The 19,941-nt window shown below is 41.6% G+C and overlaps 1 protein-coding gene and 1 pseudogene across 1 annotated transcript in view; one reads left to right on the top strand and one right to left on the bottom strand.

Annotated features, from left to right (window-relative positions):
* The window catches only part of UNC79 (unc-79 subunit of NALCN channel complex), a 188,772-nt gene that overhangs the window by 121,015 nt on the left and 47,816 nt on the right, over nt 1-19,941 (top strand). The window contains exons 34-40 of the mRNA XM_019642451.1: nt 1,052-1,135; nt 6,395-6,497; nt 8,944-9,084; nt 10,652-10,690; nt 16,691-16,803; nt 16,892-16,977; nt 17,882-18,055. Coding sequence (XP_019497996.1) covers nt 1,052-1,135; nt 6,395-6,497; nt 8,944-9,084; nt 10,652-10,690; nt 16,691-16,803; nt 16,892-16,977; nt 17,882-18,055 — 740 coding nt within the window. The remainder of the gene's footprint in view (nt 1-1,051; nt 1,136-6,394; nt 6,498-8,943; nt 9,085-10,651; nt 10,691-16,690; nt 16,804-16,891; nt 16,978-17,881; nt 18,056-19,941) is intronic.
* Nucleotides 3,538-5,035, bottom strand: LOC109382727 (26S protease regulatory subunit 10B pseudogene; annotated as a pseudogene).

A 19,941-nucleotide genomic window follows, 5' to 3' on the forward strand; every position in this document is an offset into this window, starting at 1 on the left:
TGAATTTCTTTTACCTGAGTTGTCCCGGGCTTGTTTTCCATCCTCCAAGTTGGTTCGCTAGTCACCAAGTCCAACAAGAGCTTCATCTTAATATTCTTGCTTTTATTAGTGCTGTAAAAATTCTCCCCAAACTGACTCTGGACGGTGAACACACAATGCAATGTAGAGATGATGTGTTATAGAATTGCACACTTGAAACCTATATAATTTCACTAACCAATGTCACCCCCATAAATTTAATAAAAATTTTTAAAAATGGTCTCCCCAAATCTAAGACCAGAGGAGAGCCGAAGAATGTGTAATTCAGTGTTAGATGGCATGTCACTTTATACCACATATGTTGATTCAGTCACTCATGTCAGTCCCCGGAAGAAGAGCTCTATCTGGTCATGGAGACACACTGAGGAAGGCTTTTGAAAACAGGGGTCATGGTCCGTTCACCTGCGCATGCACCTGCTCACTCACAGGACACCCGCCTCTTCTCCGTCCATGCACACCTGATAGCTTGCTGCTTTGCCTCATCTTCATAGGAAATGAATGTTCCTGAAGCACCACCCCTCCATTTCTGCCCCTACCCCCCATTCCTGTTTCTCAGCCCTCAGTCCAAGGCCTGTCATTTCTTTGCTACCAGTTCTACATGTTTCTGTATGACTTGCTGGCCATGGCCCCAAATCATCTCTTATGTATTTATTGATTTGCATCAAAAATTTTTTTTTCATGGCTGTGACATTAGTCTTTCATTTTTTTTCATTTCATATTAAGAGATATGGAATTTGAGCTTTTGGGGGGATGGGTAGGAATCTGGACTTTTTGGGGATGGTTTTAGATGCTCTCCTGCTTTCAATTGCATTTCATTTACCTGAATGGCAGGTTTGTAGTGAAACCCCAAGCGTCTCTACCCTAGAATCTAGGATGTGTCCAGTAAATGTTAATAATCCACAATAACAATGACCCCAAAAATGGCCCCAAGAGATTACTGGTTAAATTATTTGTGTTGTGAAGTGTGCTAAATTGACCACATTGGAGACTGAAATGCTCTATTTATCCACAGAACAGATACAGCCTGGGAAACGCCAATGTAATGTGCCAACGTGCCTAAACCCTGACCTGGAGGGACAGCCATTGAGAACGAGAGGTGAGTTTAGGCAACCGAAAGAAGCTGTCTCTGGCCGTCCTCAAGCCACCCCGCAGGTGCTGGGATCGCTTCCTTAGCAGCTCCGTGAAGTGGCTCCAACCTCGGCTCAAACACGTCCAGGGAGTGGGAACGCATGACACCTCCTCTCTGGACATGACCAACAGAAAAGTCTTCCTTACGGTGACTTTCTAACCTTGGGGCCACACAAAACAAGTCTAGCCTTTCTCACACAATTTTCCAGACCATTTAAAAAATAGCCCTCCATTACTTATTCCCTCAGTCTTTTCTAGACCACGCATCCCTGGGTCCTTTGGTAATCCTCCCAAAATGTATCAGTTTCCCATATCATCCTGTATCTACTTCTCTGAGCATGGTCCAGCTTACCTGTGCTCCTTCTAGAATGTTGAGATCATAGGTGAATAGAGCTTTTCAGCTATCTGAAATTGCACAGAATATACACTTGACTTTATGCTGCTCATCGGAGCAAGCTGAGAATAAATCTGTGCTAAGATCATCAGGACATGTATTTTCAAAATTCATCTCATGGCTAGTTAATCATTACTTTTGTTCCTTTTTTTTTTTAAATTCAGAAAGCAGGTTAAGCTATCATTTGTAAAAGCCAAACAAATAAAAATGAATTTTGACCACTTCTCTTAGCTAGTCTCTTAAATCAAGCAGACCAATTTATTCTGGACTAGATCACTCTTCTAATTTTCCGTAAGAATGAGGGGATATTTATCTCCAGCTTTTGCTAACATCTGTTTGGCCATGTAGCAGTTTTAGCCGCCATATCTGATCAGATGAGACTCTTCTCACTTATGGGCCTAGGAAAAGCTTTTATGAGCAGAAACCACGGTGGTTGAACAAACTGGTGCTTGTCCATGATCTAGTGACTCAGTAGCAAAAATGGAATGAGGTGATGAGAACAAAGACAGAAGTGAGCCTCTTTCACAGTAAACTGAGGAGTCCACACACATTAGGGGACCGATGTATGTAAGCATGCTTTGAGACAAACCAACACCTTCATATTTTCTCTTATCTCCAAGATCCCAAAGAGGTTTTTGTCAAAATCTCCAGCTTTGAAGTTGGGCTTTGGAGGAGGCCTCTGCTAAAGTTTCTAAGAACCTTCTGTTTCTGTTCTTGGTTCCATATAGCATGCATTTTGGGTATTCAATAGGGGAACCAGTCATGGTGGCATCGCCGTCAGCGGGGGTTGGGGGGTGATAATGGGACTGCCTTTACTAAATGCAGACTTAGTTGTGACTCATATGTAACACAAGGTAGCTGAGGTCTATGGCTTCATGGTTTTGCATTGCCCACCTTCTCCTTGTATGGCTTCACTTTGTTCCCACATCATTAGCAGTATGAGGAAATCCTTTGATTCAGCCAGTGTTTCCATATGGGGGCCAATGCCCAACAACTTAACCCATCAGCTTTTATAGATGGCTGCCATGAATACTGCATCACACAGTCTGTGTTCTCGCGTGAATAAACAATTTCACAATGCTATTAGCAAAAATACTTGTTTCTTGTCATTTGTGTTGGGTAATGATTGGCTTGCAACCCCCCAAATGACTTTGGTTTCCTCCCTTCTCTTTACTTGAATTGTGATTTCTACATGAGAGTAATAGGCAGTAATCTTCTGAAAGCCTTGACTCAGAGGCGTTTTGTTTGTTTGTTTTTTTAATCAATTTCTTACGTTTCTAGTAAGACTGTGTGTATATCAGCATATATCTTATGGGCTGAATTTCTCCACTTTTAGCACAGGCATTTTGGAATCTGGTAGATAAGGTCTGTCTATGTTCAAGAAATGTGGAGTATTGGATTTGAACTTTCTGTGTTTTGGTTTCTTGAAGCAACTTCATGCTGTTTAACCTTACTGTTTAATAATCAGTCATGTTTTTTTAATTTTTTTGTTTGGCCCAGTTCTTGCCTTTTGTACAATTAATCAATTTATACTTCATGCTTGTAATAAATACTGTTGCTTCCGCTCTAAGCTACATCTTTTTTTCTTAGAAGTGAATCAAACAGATTTTCTTCAACTATTTAGGATGAGGAAAACAAATGACATAAAATAAGTCATAAGAACTGTTCTTTTGTACTACCATCTCAAACCATATTCAGTTTTACAAAATGCTCACACAGCAAATACTTAAAGCTGCAACATGCGTCTTTTATAACTTCAGCTGCAACGAATGCAACATCAACAAGTATACAAATTTCTTCTGTATCATTCTTAAAAGTAGAATTACAAAATTACAGATTTTTATGATGTTATTCATACATATTTTTATTCATAGACTTTTAATGAGATCATTGCCAATACATACATTGTTTTCCTTAACTTTATTTTTACATTAAGCCAATGTTTGTCATGCAGCCATCAAAATACTTAGAGTAAATTACCCAGGTTTGTAGTCTAAATCAGATGCTAACTTCTTAGAATCAGCTACTTTTCTGAAGTCTTCCTGTATTACAAAACCGCAATCCGCACAGATGGCAAGCATACCTGTTCTAGTACAGACATTTCTCAGGTCTGCTCCATTAGAGCCATCTGAAAGCTCCACTGTGGCTGCATTGTCTATTTCACCATGCTTTGTAATGGGGCCTGCATGGATTTTCAATATGTCTGACCTTGCTTTTTCACTTGGTAAATCAATATGTATTCTTTTCTATCTAATCTTCCTGGACGAAGCAAAGCAGGATCCAGCGTATCTGGTTGGTTTGTAGCCATGATCATCTAAATTGTATGTAGAGTATCAAATCCATCCATTTGATTCAGTAACTCCATTAAAGTTCTCTGAATCTCTCTATCAGCAGAAGTATTGTCGGAAAACTGACCACCAATAGCATCTGTTTCATTCATAAAAATGATGTATGGGTGGGCCTCGGGCATAATTTAACATTTCTCTGATTGAATGAGCACTTTCACTAATGTGCTTGCCTACCATAGAACTAGATACAACCTTTAAGAAATTGCAGTCCAGTTGGCTAGTAACAGCTCGTGCCAAGAGTGTTTCTCCTGTCCCTGGTGGTCCATGAAACAAACAGCCTTTGGAGGTACTGTTCCTACACGCTGGAATAATCCTGGGCTTGTAAGAGGTAATTCTATCACCTCTCTTAATTCCCGAATCTGTGCTGATAGTCCTCCAATCTCAGAATAAGACACACCCCTGGGGTCTTCATGAGACATATTGTAACCAGTCGACCTACCTCTCTTGGCAGAGATCTCAGGACAGTGTAGTCATATCCAAAGCAACTCTTGTTCCTGGCTTCAGCTTACTTTTGTCAAGCTATCAACGACAACCCACAACATATCTTGGTCTATTTGTAGCTTTAACAGTGATTTTTTTTTTGTCAGTCAGTTGCTTAAGTACTTTTCTCACAATCTGCCCAATGCTTTGTAGGTCCTTCAGATCATTTTCAGATTTTTTTAAAAAGATTTTATTGGGAAATTGGGGAAGGGGAACAGTGTTGGGGAATTGGGGAAGGGGAACAGCCAAGTTGTTGTCCTTCAGTCTTAGTTGTGGAGGACACAGCAAGCTCAGCTCCAAGTCCAGTTGCCATCCAGCTGCCCATCGGCAGCTCACTGCCGCTCAGCTCAAGGTGCCGTGTTCAATCTTAGTTGCGGGAGGTGCACAGCCCCCATCCCATGCAGGAGTCGAACTGGAAACCTTGTTGTTAGGAGCATGTGCTTTCACCAGCTGAGCCATCCTGCCACCTGTGGCAGCTCAGCTCAGGCGCAGCTAACTGGCCCACGTGGGAATCGAACCGGTGACCCTGTTGCTCAGAGCTTGCACTCTTAACCAACTGAGCCACTCTGCTGCCCCCATTTTCAGATTTTTCATACTGCTCAGTAAGTTCTTTGAATCGTTCCCTTACTGGACCAGACTGGGCCATTTCCTTACCCGAAGAGCCCAAGCTACATCTTTATGAAAACAACTGGAGATCTTTGTTAATGATGCAATTGGGTACACTTAGAAAAGAGTGGTACCTCAGAGACAGCTGATAAATACAGCAGTGAAATTTGGATTCCCATTTGGGATCTTTGGAGATGACATAAAGATATTTTCAGATACTTTCCTTTGTCTTTTGGGTCTGCAGGCCCCAGGCTTCTCAGAAACACATTTTGTAGACTTTGATCAGACAAAGGCGTATGTATAGCTTGGCAGCATTTTGACTCTTCGAAGGCTTCCATACCATTTTTTTTTCTCTCTCTCAGATTGAAACACATTGTCCATTTGGCTAGGTTTCTAAAAGTTTATGTTGAAACCAATTCTCTGAATCATTATCTGTCATATTTTAAGGAAAGATCATGTAGTTTTGTTTTGTTTTTCAGCACCAAGTTACCAGTTCCTTGAAGAGAAACAGATTCTTTAATGACCATTGGGTTTTTCTACCTTCTTTCCTGTTTGAAGGAAAAACTCAGAGTCTCAGCTCTTACTTTGTAGAACGGGACTGTCACTTTGGGATTCTACTTGGGGTGCCTCATTTCCACAGTCCCGGGGAGTCTGTCCAGCACTGGTGGTTTTCTTAATGGGCACCCGTCACCCGACTCCAGGTTTACTCATCACTAGAGCATGCTGCCAAGATTCCTGCCTCAGATTTCTTTGAAGGCATCAAAACCCAAAGTTTTAAACTGTGCAATATCGATTGGCTGAAGACCCTGGATGTTTCCTTCAAAAGACTTGATATTTCATTCTTAAATATTTCAGTTTGAAAATGAAGTGTTTTGCTTTGGGGCTTATGGTATTAATTCCCAAAGCAGAAAACCGTCCTGATGTTTCTTAGCTCAAACATCTCCCCTTGTTTAGGGGTGTGGAGTTCTAGGATCTTACTTCTTTCCCAAATTCCCAGCGTTTTAGTATTGGTATATGTTTGTGACTTTAGAAATAGTATTGTATGGGCAGCTTTCATTTATGCCCAGGAAATAAAGGTCATAACTCATTTAGGGTCCCCTTGGATAGATTTCCCCCTTTTTCGTTTTTTGTCTTAGCACCCTGTTGACACCTGAACTCTTTCTGATTCTTTTCAAGGCCAAGAAGCAAAGGAAGAGATAGGAGTCTAGCTCTTAAAAGTATACAAGCAGAAACAAATCACAGTCTCTCTGGAATTCGTTTTACCCTTGAGGGGTTCATAATGCTATTGACTGTCCATGTCACATCCCTGTGAATGTGGTCTTTGGAGGATTTATAAGAGGAGGATGCAGATTTTCCTGGCCCCCATTCACCAGTTGTCTCTTTGCTGCTTACCCTGCAGGTGCCACTAAATCCAGCCTCCTGTCAGCACCCAGTATTGTCAGTATGTTTGTGCCAGCACCCGAAGAGTTCACGGACGAGCAGCCGACAGTGATGACTGACAAGTAAGCTCACACTGTTATGGTCTTCACCTTGTTTACAGAATTTGAGAGTTTTCTCACCATGGATGGGTATGAGAAAGCATCAGAGGAGGCATACTGTACTTTAAGTCAAAATTTTTTCTTCAAATGGCCACAGCCATAAATGTTGATATTCATTTGTTATTCTAGAAATGCAGTATCATATGGGCAGCTTTCTTTTATGCCAAGACTTTTTTTTTTTTTTTTTGTAATTTGGACAAATGCAAATAAATATCCACTTACTGATTACTCCTAGCAATGATTTCACACAAACAAGATCCCACAACCAGAAGCTTCACCTTGTTAGGATGGGATTAAGTTTGAGACTTGACCTTATTCCCATCCTGCCAACGGAATCCGTTCTCTGAATTTCAAACTGGTTATGTCACCTCTCTGTTTGTCAGCCTTCAATATCCCCAGATTTCCTGTTGGATCAAGTCCAAATGCCTTAGCTGAGAAAGGCCCTTTTGATGGTGAAGCTGTGGCCTCCCCACGCCTCACCAGGCACTCTTCCCCAGCGCCCTCACCATCTCCAGAGCACGCCTGAAGTGTGCTCCCTCTGTGATTGCATAGGTGCCCTTCTCTCTGTCCTTTCTCTGCCTGGTGAACTCCTATTCATGCTTCCAGACCCAGCTAGAGGCAAAGATGCCCTGATTCCACAAGGCAGAATTAGTCATGCCATTTTGCAAGTTTCTATAGTATTTCATGCATCTATCTAGTCTACCACCTATCACAGGTGGTATTTTAATTGTTTAGTTGTTAGTACATACATAGTCTGTGATAGATGGTGAGTACCTTAGGAACTGGGACCTTTCTTCTGTATTTCATACTCTAAGCTCCCTACACATTGCCTGGCACATAATGTTTGTCCATTCAGTATGATAAAGAATAAGGCTTACAGGATTTTAGGTTTGGAGCGATCCCCTTGGGCCAGGCACACCTCCCAGTAAAGGTGACCCAAGTGACAGAGGGTGAGGTAGAGGGGCTGGTGTGAGGCTCCAGGCAGCTGGTCCAGCTGATGGTCGTTCCTGGAGACACGACAGCGCCCGCGTTGATCAGCTGCCTGGGATGTCCGCACGGGGAGCCCCTCGTTGCTTGTGGAGAGCGCTTCTTGGCTCCCCATTTTGTGTTATCGCCCAAGCCCCAGCCTTTCCTAGTTGCCTTCCTGGCTGCCTGTGTGAGCACGCCGTTTCTCTTCATTTTCAGCCACAAATGTGAGTCCTATATTTTTAAGAAGTCAATTTGTAGGAAATTATATACATCATTTAGGAAGTTTTCGGATGGATCACAGTGGCCATCGTAGCTCTGGTTCCCTTGCTGTTCCCAGTAGATGTTCCCTTCACTTTATAAAGCTGCCTGGCTGCAGCTCCGGCTCTGGTTGAGATGGATTAAATTGAATCCACACTAGAAACTACAAAGAGCAGTACGTTGTAAGCTACTTAAGAGCAGGTGTCATTGTGCTTTTACATATTACACTCAGTAGGTGTGGCGAGTTCATAAAACTCAGTGAAAATAGAGAAGAGGCTGCGATCCGGACTCCCCCCGCTTTCCAAAGTGCTCTCTTGACTTGACTGTCCCGTGTCTCACCACAAAGAGGATAATTTTTAATCGGAAAGCTTAAGAGAGCTTCCATTTGTGTCTAGACATTTTTCATTTCAACAAATGAAAAAATTTCTAGCTTCTGATTACCCTTAGAGGTAATTTCACATGCAGAAAATCCCTCAGCCAGAAGCTTCAAACTGAGTCCAGTTGGCACTCAGTGTAAAAGGAGCAGTAATTCATGTACAGGCTAGATGCTTGTACAAAGGAGCCTTCCTGGTCTCTGCCATGTGTGCTGGTTCTGTGTCTGTGGTGACGGTGGCATTCACTTCTCCTATTTATTGTTAGCGTGAGACCACTGACCTCCTTTTGGGGACTTTTCCAAGACTCACCCCTAATGGCTGTATGTACTTTTTTTTTTTTTAAAGATTTTATTGGGGAACCAGGAAAGGGGAACAGTGTTGGGGAATTGGAGAAGGGGAACAGCCAAGTTGTTGTCCTTCAATCTTAGTTGTGGAGGGCGCAGCTAGCTCAGCTCCAAGTCCAGTCACCATCCAGCCACCCGTGCAGCTCATGGCCGCTCAGCTCAAGGTGCCGTGTTCAATCTTAGTTGTGGGGGTGGAGGGGGGCGGGCAGCCCACCATACCATGTGGGAGTTGAACCGGCAAGCTTGTTTGTTAGGAGCACGTGCTCTCACCAGCTGAGCCATTCTGCCACCTGTTGGCAGCTCAGCTCTGGTGCAGCTCACTGGCCCATGTGGGAATTGAACCAGTGACCCTGTTGCTCAGAGCTCGCGCTCTTAACCAACTGAGCTACTCGGCCTGTATGTACTTTTTATATCTTGAAACCATTGCTGGCTTTCATGGAAAGCATCCCTCTGTTTTCTTTGCAGATGCCATGACTGCGGAGCCATTCTTGAAGAATATGATGAGGAAACACTTGGGCTGGCCATTGTGGTCCTCTCCACGTTCATTCACTTAAGCCCAGACTTGGCAGCCCCGCTCTTGCTGGATATCATGCAGTCTGTGGGAAGGTGAATGTCGGCTTCTGTTTTGTTTGGTAGGAAGGAGCCTTATTCAATCTATATCTTGAAATAGGAACGGCCAGTTCAAACATGAAACATCCAGTAACCTTATTGATGCTCTATATTTGTGGGATCAGCTTGGACTAGTTTTAAAAACTGAATGGCCCAAACTTTTGGTTGAATTTCCCAACCGTGTGCGGCCATGAGTTGCAATGGCAGATGGAACCAGAGGAAAACGCACCAAGTTTGTTGTTCTCTGTTACTATAGGAGCTGATGTATATAACAGTGGTCAGAACTGTGTGTCGTTCCAAGGAAACACTTTATATGTTTTAGATATTATTGTTCTAATGATCTCTCTTTACCTATTTTAAGATGGGTTCCCTAGGCATTTTGTAATCTGGGGGTGGCAAGATTATAAAGCAAGCTTGCAGAATTCGTAGCAGCCTAAGCCTAATCACCAAGCCTGCCAAGGAAACAGAGTCAGCAGTCCTCTGATTCAGGGCTTCCTTGTGTGCCTCAGTTCCACATGAGGTCATGTGGATGTGTGAACACTGGGTTTATTTATGCTAGTCCCACAGGAACTGTTTCCACGGTGTTCTAAGAGTATGTAAGTGCAGTGTGAGCCTTTTATTTATCACCCAACCCTTTCTATATGATTTTGTATTTTGCTCTCTGCTTAGATCCCTCTTAAGGCGTACCCACCCCTTTTTTCTAGGTACAGCCTTCAAGATCATATTTGCTGCACCCTTAATATTGTTTATTTCATTTGCCAATGTTAATTCATCGTAGCATCATTAGCATGAGAGGGTCCATGACGAAAGCAGCTGGGAATGGTCTGGTGTTAGAGGTTGCTGGACCTTTCACTCCTCTCCAGATGTTTTCTTGGCTCAGCTTACTCTCTTGTGGTCTAAAGCAAATACATTTGTAGCATTCTCTTTATTTGTTTCTTCAATATCTTAGTGATCAACCACCGATTGAGCGCATTCTTTCTTTCTATACATACAGAATATTTCCATGTGTAGAGAACCATACAATTATACTTTTCAAAAATTACATGTTATATATTGATTACTTAACCTAATACCTTTCTCAGTATGTCCTTTTAACCCAACGATTAGCTGACAAATACCCCTATTACCTGTTTTACTGTCTTATAGAGGCTTTTACAATTTGTTGCTTGTTTTTGGTTAGGTTTCAGAAGTTGTACAGAAAGAAATTAATTTTGAGTTGAGTTGATACGGGGATGGACTGGGTCGAATGTTATTCTGATATCTGTGTAACCTGGCAGCAGAGGCCATTTTATAGATTGTCTGGGTGATATTAAACAAACTTAACTCTATGCATGTCCTTGGAAATATCTGATTTGATGCAGAAATCAGGTCTCTGGAAGCAGGTTAAGTTGGACCCTGAAGACTGACCACTGCCTGGGCCCTTTGTCCCTGGTCAAGGGCCTTGTCCACGGTTTTACATGTCTCGCCATCTAAACTGGAGCCTCAGAGGGTCCTACCACAGTACTCGTGCATTTTATCCTGAAAACTTAAGATACTCATGTGACTCTGTTTACTTATTTCCTAGGTTGGCATCCAGCACTACTTTTTCTAATCAAGCAGAAAGGTAAGGCCCTCAAGTGAGCTCCAGTCTCACTTTCTTTTTGTCTCTTGTGCATTTTCACCCCGTTTCTAAAACACCAGAGTCTACACCATGGAAGGAATATTGTTAGGTTTAGTTGCAGCTCCAGAGAGCACGTGTTTATTTTCTGTTGTTCGTTCATTCATTCACTCATTTTAGTCAATAAATATTTTTAAGCCCACCCGTACCAGGCCCTGTACTAGATACTTAGGTTTCAACCAGGGACAACACTGACATAATTCCTGCCCTTATGGGGCTTACAGTCCCATAATCTGGGAGGCAAACATGAAAAAATGTATGCACAACTTTATAACTAAACAGTGCTAAGTGTTATGAACAAAAAGTATAGTGAGACATGTATAACATTAATTTATTCAACAAGTATTTTTGGGGTGCCCACTAGAAACCAAGGATGGGGTAGTTAACAAAACAGCAAATCCTGGCTCTCATAGAACTTATATTGTAGTTAAGGAGGCAGGCAATAAGCAAATCAACAAATAAGAAAACTGATAATGTAATTTAATACCATTTAGTGCTAAACTCTATCAGCAGTAAGTAAGTCTGGGAGATAGAGGGTGGCCAGAGGTAGTGTTTTGGATATAACGGTCCAGCACAGCCTCTCTGAGGAAACGGTATTTGAACACAACCTGGAAAGGGGAGAGAGTGATCCATGCGGCAATTTATAGAAAGAATGTTCCAGACAGAGGAAGAAGCAAATGCAAAGACCTTAAGCCAGGAGGATGCCTAGTGTATCTGGGGAATCAGACTAACATAGGCTGGAGCACAGTGAGTGTGGAAGGGCGGGAGGGGATGAGATGCAAAGGCAACGGGAGGCCGGGCCAGGTAGGGCCCAGCAGGCCATGGTAAGGAATTTGGCTTTCACCGAGTGAACCAGGGAGTGAGGAGTGACATGACTTGTGTTTTGAAAGAATCATTCTGACTTCTGTGCTGAAAATAGACTATGGAGGAAAATAGGTCAAGAGTGGAAGCAGGGAAAGCAAAGTGGAGGCCATTTCAGTGGTGCAGATGTGAGATATGAAGGGCTTGCTTATGGCAGTGAGAAGTGGTCACATTAAGGGTATATTCAGGAAATACTTTGACAGTAGAGCCAATAGAATTTGCTGATAGATTGAAAGAGAGAGGGTAAGAATGACTCCCAGGTTTCGGTCTGAACCCCTGGGTGGGTGACGGTGTCACTTAGTAAGATGGGCATGCCTAGATGAGAGACGCGTGGGTATACAACAGGCGGGCCTGATCTACTCTGGGTAGCAGTAAAGGAAGGGAGAAGGAGAAGTAATGTTCAAACTAAGATCTGAAAAAAATGACTTGGGTTTAACTGTGCAAGTAGTTAGGGGGAAGACATGTGCAAAGGTCCTGAGGTGGTAAAGAATATAGTGTGTAGGAGGAACCATGAAAAGGCCAGTGTGGCTACAGCACAGAGAGGCGAGCTCTTGCTGAGATTGGTTTGTCAGATTGTACAACGCTTATAAGCCACATTAAATATTTTGGGCTTCCTTCTAGCAGCTGTGAGAAGCTGTCGAAAGATTTTTAAGTAACGAGGGTGTGTGTGTGTGTGTGTGTGTGTGTGTGTGTGTGTGTGTGTGTGTAGCATGTAGAAAGGTTACTTTGGGTAAAGTGGGGAGAAAGAACCAGAGGAGAGCAGGAAGAGATACTGTGTGTGACTTTGGGCACATTTGTACCTTTGCTCTAGTTTTCTCATCTATAAAAGAGGGATACTAATATATATGCCCTTTGTGTTCTACAGGGGTATTTGTTGTGAGGTTCTAGTGACTGAGTATAAGTGATAGCATAACTGTAGCAGGTCTTACAAACATAAGATGGTGGTGTTGTTATTGCACTTCTATAATTTATGGTTTTAGGGATGTTTGCTCTTCGTTTTATGCTCTATTTAGTTATAGAATGTCTTGTTTTTTTTCTTTTTTTACCCTTTTCTCTAACATATTATTATGAAAAATTTTAAATACACTGCACAGTTGAAAGAATTTTATAATGAACACTCATATACCTATCACCTAGATTCTAAATGAACATTTTACTTGCTTTATTACGTGTCCATCCTTCTACCCATCCATCAATCCATTTTATTTTTGGATGCATTTCAAAGTAAATTTCAGACATTAGCATACTTCCTATATGCTTCAATATAGTTATGAGTAACTCAAGCTCCATTTCTGTTCATGGTTTTTTCTTTTGATGCAAAATTTACATACAAGAAAGTACACATATCTGAAGTGTACATTCATTGAGTTTTGACAAATGCACGCACCTGCATAACCCAAACCCCTGTGAAGACATAGAACATGCTGTCACCCCCGGGCAGTTCACTCATGCCCCTTCCCAGTCACAGAGGCAAACACTCTCATGATTTTCTTTTCTACCGTAGAGCTTCTTACGAGTATAAACGGAATCATACTGTTTGTGCTCTTTTGTGTCTGGCTCCTTTCACTTAGCATAACGTTTTTTGAGATTCATCCATGTCGTTGCATGTATCAGTAGTTTCTTTTTCAGGGCTGAGTGGTACCCCATAGTTTGTTGATTCATTTTCATAGTGGTGGACATTTGCCTTGTTTCCAGTTTGGGGCTATTCTGAATGAGGCTGTTATGACCGTTCTTATAGAAGCCTATTTGTAAACAAATCCTTTTGGTTCTTTTAGGTAAATACCTAGGGATGGAAGTGTTGGGTTGCAGGATAGGTGTTTGTTTACTTTTATGAGACACTACCAGAACTTCCCTTTAGAGTGGTTATGCCATTCTGTACTCCCACCAACAATGTATGAAACCTCTGGCTGTTCCACATCTTTGCCCAAAATTGGTGGTGTTAGTGTTTTGTTGTCAGCCATTCTAGTGGGTTTTATTTTGTTATTATAGTTTTATTTTGCATTTCCCTGATAACTAATGCTGTTAAGTATTTTTTCAAGTGTTGTTCATGACCCCCTGTAAATCTTTTGTGGTGTCTGCTCAAATCTTTTGTACATTTTTAACTGGGGTTTTGTCTTTTTATTATGGAGTTGCAGGACTTCTTTATATATCCTAAATATCAGTCCTTTATTAAATATGATTTTAGAATATTTTCACGCAGTCTTGGGTTTGCCTATTCCTTTTCTTACTGGTATATTTTGATGAGATGTCTTTAATTTAGATAAAGTCTAATGTTTTAACATTTTAAAACAATTTATGATTATTGTTTTCTGTTGTCTAAGGAACCTTTGCCTATCCTCAAGTCAAGAAGATATTCTCCAGTGTTTTCCTCTGAAAGTTTTATGGTTTTAGAATTTGTAATTAGCATTTATATGCTACATCTCAAATTAAGTTTTTATGTATGGTGTAAGGTAGGGGTTGAACTTCCTTTTTATCCATGTAGATATCTAGTTATTTTAGCACCATTTTAATAAATGGCTTTACCCATTGGATCACTTTGGTATCTGTTAAGATTAACTAACCATATTAAAGCTGATCTATTTCAAGGCTCTCTATTCTGTTCCATTGAACTATATGTTGTTCCTTGAGCTGACACCACTGTCTTGATTATTGAAGCTGTATAGTCAGTCTTAAAGTCAGATCATGTGACTCCTCCAACTTTGGTCATCTTTTTCAAGAAGATGGATTTGGCTCTTCTATTGGGTTGTCGGAAAAGTCATGACACATTTTTGCAATGAAAAACAGAAAAAATACCTCATGGCTTTTCCAACAACCCAATAGATTCTCCATATTTCCATGTAAATTTTAGAATAAGCTTCTCAATTTGGGGGGAAAAGCCTGCTGGGATTGTGTTGAAACTATAACTTAATTTAAAGACAACTGACATCATAAAAGTATTGAGTCTTTCAATTTATGAACATGGTATATATTCTCGTTACATTCAGTTTTTTTGTTTCTCTGCATTATGTTTTGCGGTTTTTAGTGTAGAGGCCTTGCTCATCTTTTTAAAATTATTCCCCCAAATTTTGTTTATTTTAATGCCAATATAAATGGACTTTAAAAAAAATTTCATGTTTCAACCTTTTGCTGCTGGTATATAAATATACAATTGATTTTTCTGTATTAACATTGTAATGTACAATAGTAAGCTCACTTATTAGTTGTAGTAGTTTCTTTTTAGATTCCATAAAATCTAAAAGCATTTGTATATGAAAATCATATTATCTATAAATAGTGAAATCAGTTCTCTCTGATTTCTATGCCTTTTATTTATTTTTTTTATTGCCCTACTGCAATGGCTACGACCTCTAGTACAATAATACAGATGCGAGTGAGCATCCATCCTTGTTCCTGCTCTTACAGGAAAAACATTTAATATCTCATCATTAAGTATAGGTTTTCATAGATGAACTTTACCAGACTGAGGAGGTTCCTTTCCTTCTATTTCTAGTTCACTGAGAGTTTTTATCATGAATATCTGTTGAATTTTCTCAAATGCATTTTCTGTATTTGTTGAAATAACTATATTTTTTCCCTTTTATTCTTTAATGTATTGAATACTATTGTTTGGTTTTGGAATATTAAGTCATTCTTATATTTCTGGGATACATTGTATCTGGTCATGGTCCATCATCCTTTTTATTTATTGTTGGATGAAATGTCCATGAGGACAATTGGTCTTTTTTCTTTTTTTTAAAGATTTTATTGGGGAATTGGGGGAAGGGGAACAGACAAGTTGCTGTTGTGTTGTTCTTCAGTCTAGTTGTGGAGGATGTTGCTTCACTGGCCCAAGTTGGCACCATCATTGCGCTCTTCCCGGGCGAGGCAGATCAGTCGCTGACCTCTGGACGGCCGCTCACCATGGCTGCTGGCTGCTCACGCTGGCTGCTGGCTACACACAGTAGCTTATGGCAGCCCACTGCAGCAGGGGACTGCAGCCTACGCCGTCGCCGGCGACTCACGGCAGCCCAGCTCCAGGTCGAGCTGCCATTCAGCATCTTAGCTGTAGAGGGCAGTGTCACTGGCCCTCATATGTGGGATCCGAACCGGGGCCCTCTGGCATCCCAAGCCAACTCTTAACCAACACATCACTCGGCCAGCCCCTGTTTTTTTTCCTTTTCATTTATTTTTGTTCCTTATTTTATTTTTTTTTTTGTAAAGATTGTCCCTTATTTTTGAAAGAGTTTGTAAGTTTGCTTATCATTTCTTCCTGAAGAACATTTTTGACCTACAAGTTTGAACCAGCATTTCAGGGTAGACGTGGCATAATGAAACAGTTTAGGTAAGAGGGACTTTTTACCAGTTACCCATTTGGGCTTTTTGATTTTCTTTCTTTCTTCTGGAAACGTCCCTTCTGACCCCTAATCACTCTGGAAACATCCCTTCTGATACTTTGTCCTGAGGGGCAGGGCCACATAATCATCTCTTGGCTTCCTCTTTTTTTTTTAGTTTCAGGTGTACAAAACAATAGTTAGACATTTACTCCACTCACAAAGTTGACTCCCACTTTTGATATGCAGCGGTGGTATAGAGGGTAAAGGGGACAAGTGCGCATATCAAAGTCCTATCCTTTTTGCAAGTACCAACTCAGATGCCCCCCAAATCTTCCCAGCTCTCCCAACAGGAATGAACATTTCCCTCCCTGCAGTTTTCCTCACAGCAGCTCTCTCTCTTAGACAGTGACACTTTCTGGGAGGATCTCGCTGATAATCCTCATCCTGGGTTCTAGTCCTGACGCCGTTCTCTGGACTTGTGGCCTTCACAGGGTCACCTTCTCTCTCTGGGCCTCGGAAACCCTCCTGTGTGCACTGGGGTGGCTGAAATAGTCTGGGGCGGATCTGGCATTTCCTGGTTTTCTCTTCCTAAAAACTTACTGTTAACAGGATTCTGTGTGATTAGACTATTTCATCTCACTGATGAAAAAGGACTATGAGATAGTCCATAAGAGGGCTGGCGTGTAAATGCCCGAACCCTAATAAGTAAATACTCAGACTCATGCTGTTTGTTCCATGTTTCCTTGTCTCTTCTTTCCCTGTTCGACTCCAGCATGATGGTTCCCGGCAATGCGGCGGGGGTGGCCAAGCAGTTCCTGCGCTGCATCTTCCATCAGCTGGCCCCCAACGGCATCTTCCCACAGCTGTTCCAGAGCACCATCAAAGGTAACTCACCTGCGGGCAATCCAGACACCGCAAACGTGGCTAGTCACTGAAACCCGAACACTACTAAGTCTGATTGTTGACTTTCCAGATGGGACTTTTTTACGGACCTTAGCCACGTCTCTGATGGACTTCAATGAGCTGAGTTCTATTGCTGCTCTCAGTCAGCTCTTGGAGGTAGGTTTGCTTTGATGACAGCCCTGCTGGGGAAGACAAAGTCATTCAATTAAGAAATTAACTTTTTTTTTAATTTAGAAGTTAAAATGTAAGTTTAGAATGCCAAATAAAATTTTAAATAGTTTACATTTTAGAAATTCATTAAAATCGCCAACGCACAGACAAGTGTCAGTTGGACATTGCTGTTCTGTGTGGATTTCCTATTTATGTAAAGTCCCTGGGCATCCTCAACCGAGGGGTGGAAGCCCGCCTTTGAGCACTCACCTCCCGGTGCCTCCCTGGCTTTTGAAATGTGTGATGGGCAGAGCAGTGAGAACTGCATTGTGGGACTTGGTTTCAAGTCTCGGTTTCACTGCTTCTTCATTGTATCAAGAGATTTGGATTCAAGTCTTGCTTATTTTTTCTGCTGCGAGACTTGAAGTCAGGTCTCAGCTCCACTACTTACTTATTTGTTGTATCGCGAGACTTGGATTCATGTCTCAGGGCCTCTGCATATATTAGCTCTCTCAATTAGCTTGGGGGGATTGTCAGGTTGCCATAGGAACTTTGCTGCGCCTATAGTTGTTAGTCTTCCGCCAGCGAAGTTTCTCCGTGAGCATCGTACATTGTCGTCTTAGCACCTAACCACGCCAATTGTGGATCCTGAAAAGAACTGTTTCTTGCTCACATTCCACCTTCTCTCACTGAGTCAGACATCACCATTTACCCCCCTAAGTTTATCTGAATTTGTCGACTTTGCTCTGGACTTCTCCTATCAATTACAGTGATTAGCCTATACACAATAGCAGGCACATGACATGTTTATAGCCTGAATATGTGATATTTAAAACTGATCTTCACCAAGTAGCTACACGAATTCCCACGCTGTTTCAGCAGTTGATTGCCTATGCTTTTGTGTTTTTAGGGTCTAAATAACAAAAAGAATTTACCAGCAGGGGGTGCTATGATACGCTGTTTGGAAAACATTGCTACCTTCATGGAAGCTTTGCCCATGGATGCGCCTAGTAGCCTCTGGACCACAATCAGCAACCAGTTTCAGACATTTTTTGCCAAGCTGCCTTGTGTTTTGCCTCTGAAGGTAAGCTGAGCCCAGGATTCATTTTTAATTACGTTCTCACCATTTGCAGACCTTCTGCTAGCAGAGAGGCAGGGCCTTGGGTGATTTAATGTTTCATAAGGAGCTATAAGGGATCTATTAGCCACGGAGTGGAGAGTAGTATTTAGGTTATTCCCTCCAAATGTTACAGAATGACAGCAACGTGCAGGAGGCATTTTTACTTAGTGATTTCATGATTCCAGTTAATTAAAAAAAAAGTCAGGAATACATTAGTAGATAGAGTTTATCTAGACATTTTTCTCAAGTGGATAGTAAATAAATACCTAGTAAATAAATAGTTTTGTCTAAAAGGAGACCAGACCTATCATGTAAAGCTTCAATTTTAGGGAATTATTTAAAGGGAAGTGATTGCTTGTGCATTTGGGAATAAAATACTTGCAAGACCAAGATGATATTTCTGTTTGATTGAATGATTTACAATCTGCCCCCCCCACACACACACACACACTACCATGCCATCCTCCAAAATACAGACACAATTACCTAGCTGGAAATCTGATAGCCTAAGAAACATTTTCAACATGAAACCATTAAATGCAAAAACAGAACCCTATACTGTTAAAGCTGGAAGAGACCTATAAAAACCATCCTTTCGGATGTCCCCATTTTCTGGTGGGGGACTGCAAATTCAGAGAGGGGTGGTGGCAGTGTGAGGATTAGAACTCAAGTCTCCTGACTCCCAGTCCAGCGTCCTTCCCACCTGCAGACTTCAGGGTCCTAAAGCAGGGGCGAATTGAAGTCATTCAGGTCTATAGCGGGGATAAGAGGTGGCTGGCAGTGGCCATTGCTATGTCTGTGAAGCTCATTTGCTCTGTAAGCTTGTTGTTGTGCTTTATGCAGATCACAGAAATATTCAACTTGCAACAAAATGAATCACTTGTTAATCTGACAAATGAGGTTACATGTTGGCAGCACCGCTTCTAAAATGAGTACTACATGTATATAAAATGGTTTCCCCCTGACAATACCTTTTTCCAAATTGACAGATTTGGGAAATATGACCCAAAATAGGCTCTGTAAGGATGAAAATGTAGAGCCCCTTAGCTTGGTGTATGCTGCTTTCTTTGAGTTTGAAGTTACTGTGAGAAACAGGAATACTGAGCTCTTTATGATCCTTGTCTATTCACAAATCTAGAATAGCTGACTAAATTCAAGCAAAGAGGATGAGTGCTTTGAACCGTGGATGTATGCAGCTACTGTACACACATATAAGGAGATCAAGCGCACACATTTTAACATGGCCACATGGACCCTCCCTAGAACCTGAGAGCGATTCAGGGTCATTCACTGCTTCAGAACCACACACTTTTAAGAGAAGGGGTGGGTCAGGCCTGGCAAACTCAAATGCCTGTAGGCCGATGCTATAGTCAAAACATTTAACTTGAACTCTGACCATTTGGAAGTATTGCCAGCTGTAAACACTGGTAAGCCTAATTTATAACATTCAGCCCTGCCCCGGGGACCCGACTTCAAGGTTAATGAGTGGAGTGGAGTAAGATAAGGTAATAAGGACAATTGAGATCCTTGAGAACTGGAAAGCACCAGTTCCTTGTAATGGGGTCAGCTGCTGCTCCACTCCAGCTAATTGTGGGAGTGCAGATCAATAATCTTGATCCCGTGTTTTCTAAGATGATATTTCCTGAGTTTTAAAATACTATAGGAATCTGATGAGCAACCAGTTTCCGGCTCCTGGTTCCAAGTAATGTGAATGTCACATCAACTCCCATGGGCATTGAGCAGATGAAATGGGTTAATGGTTCTCTTAGAAGGCACTCGTGAAATACTTTCAGAATGTGTGTAAAAACTTTCCCTGCTAGATCAGATCTGGGCACTTCGTCTGATCATCT

Source organism: Hipposideros armiger, unplaced genomic scaffold (assembly GCF_001890085.2).
Source record: "Hipposideros armiger isolate ML-2016 unplaced genomic scaffold, ASM189008v1 scaffold_69, whole genome shotgun sequence".
NCBI lineage: Eukaryota > Metazoa > Chordata > Mammalia > Chiroptera > Hipposideridae > Hipposideros > Hipposideros armiger.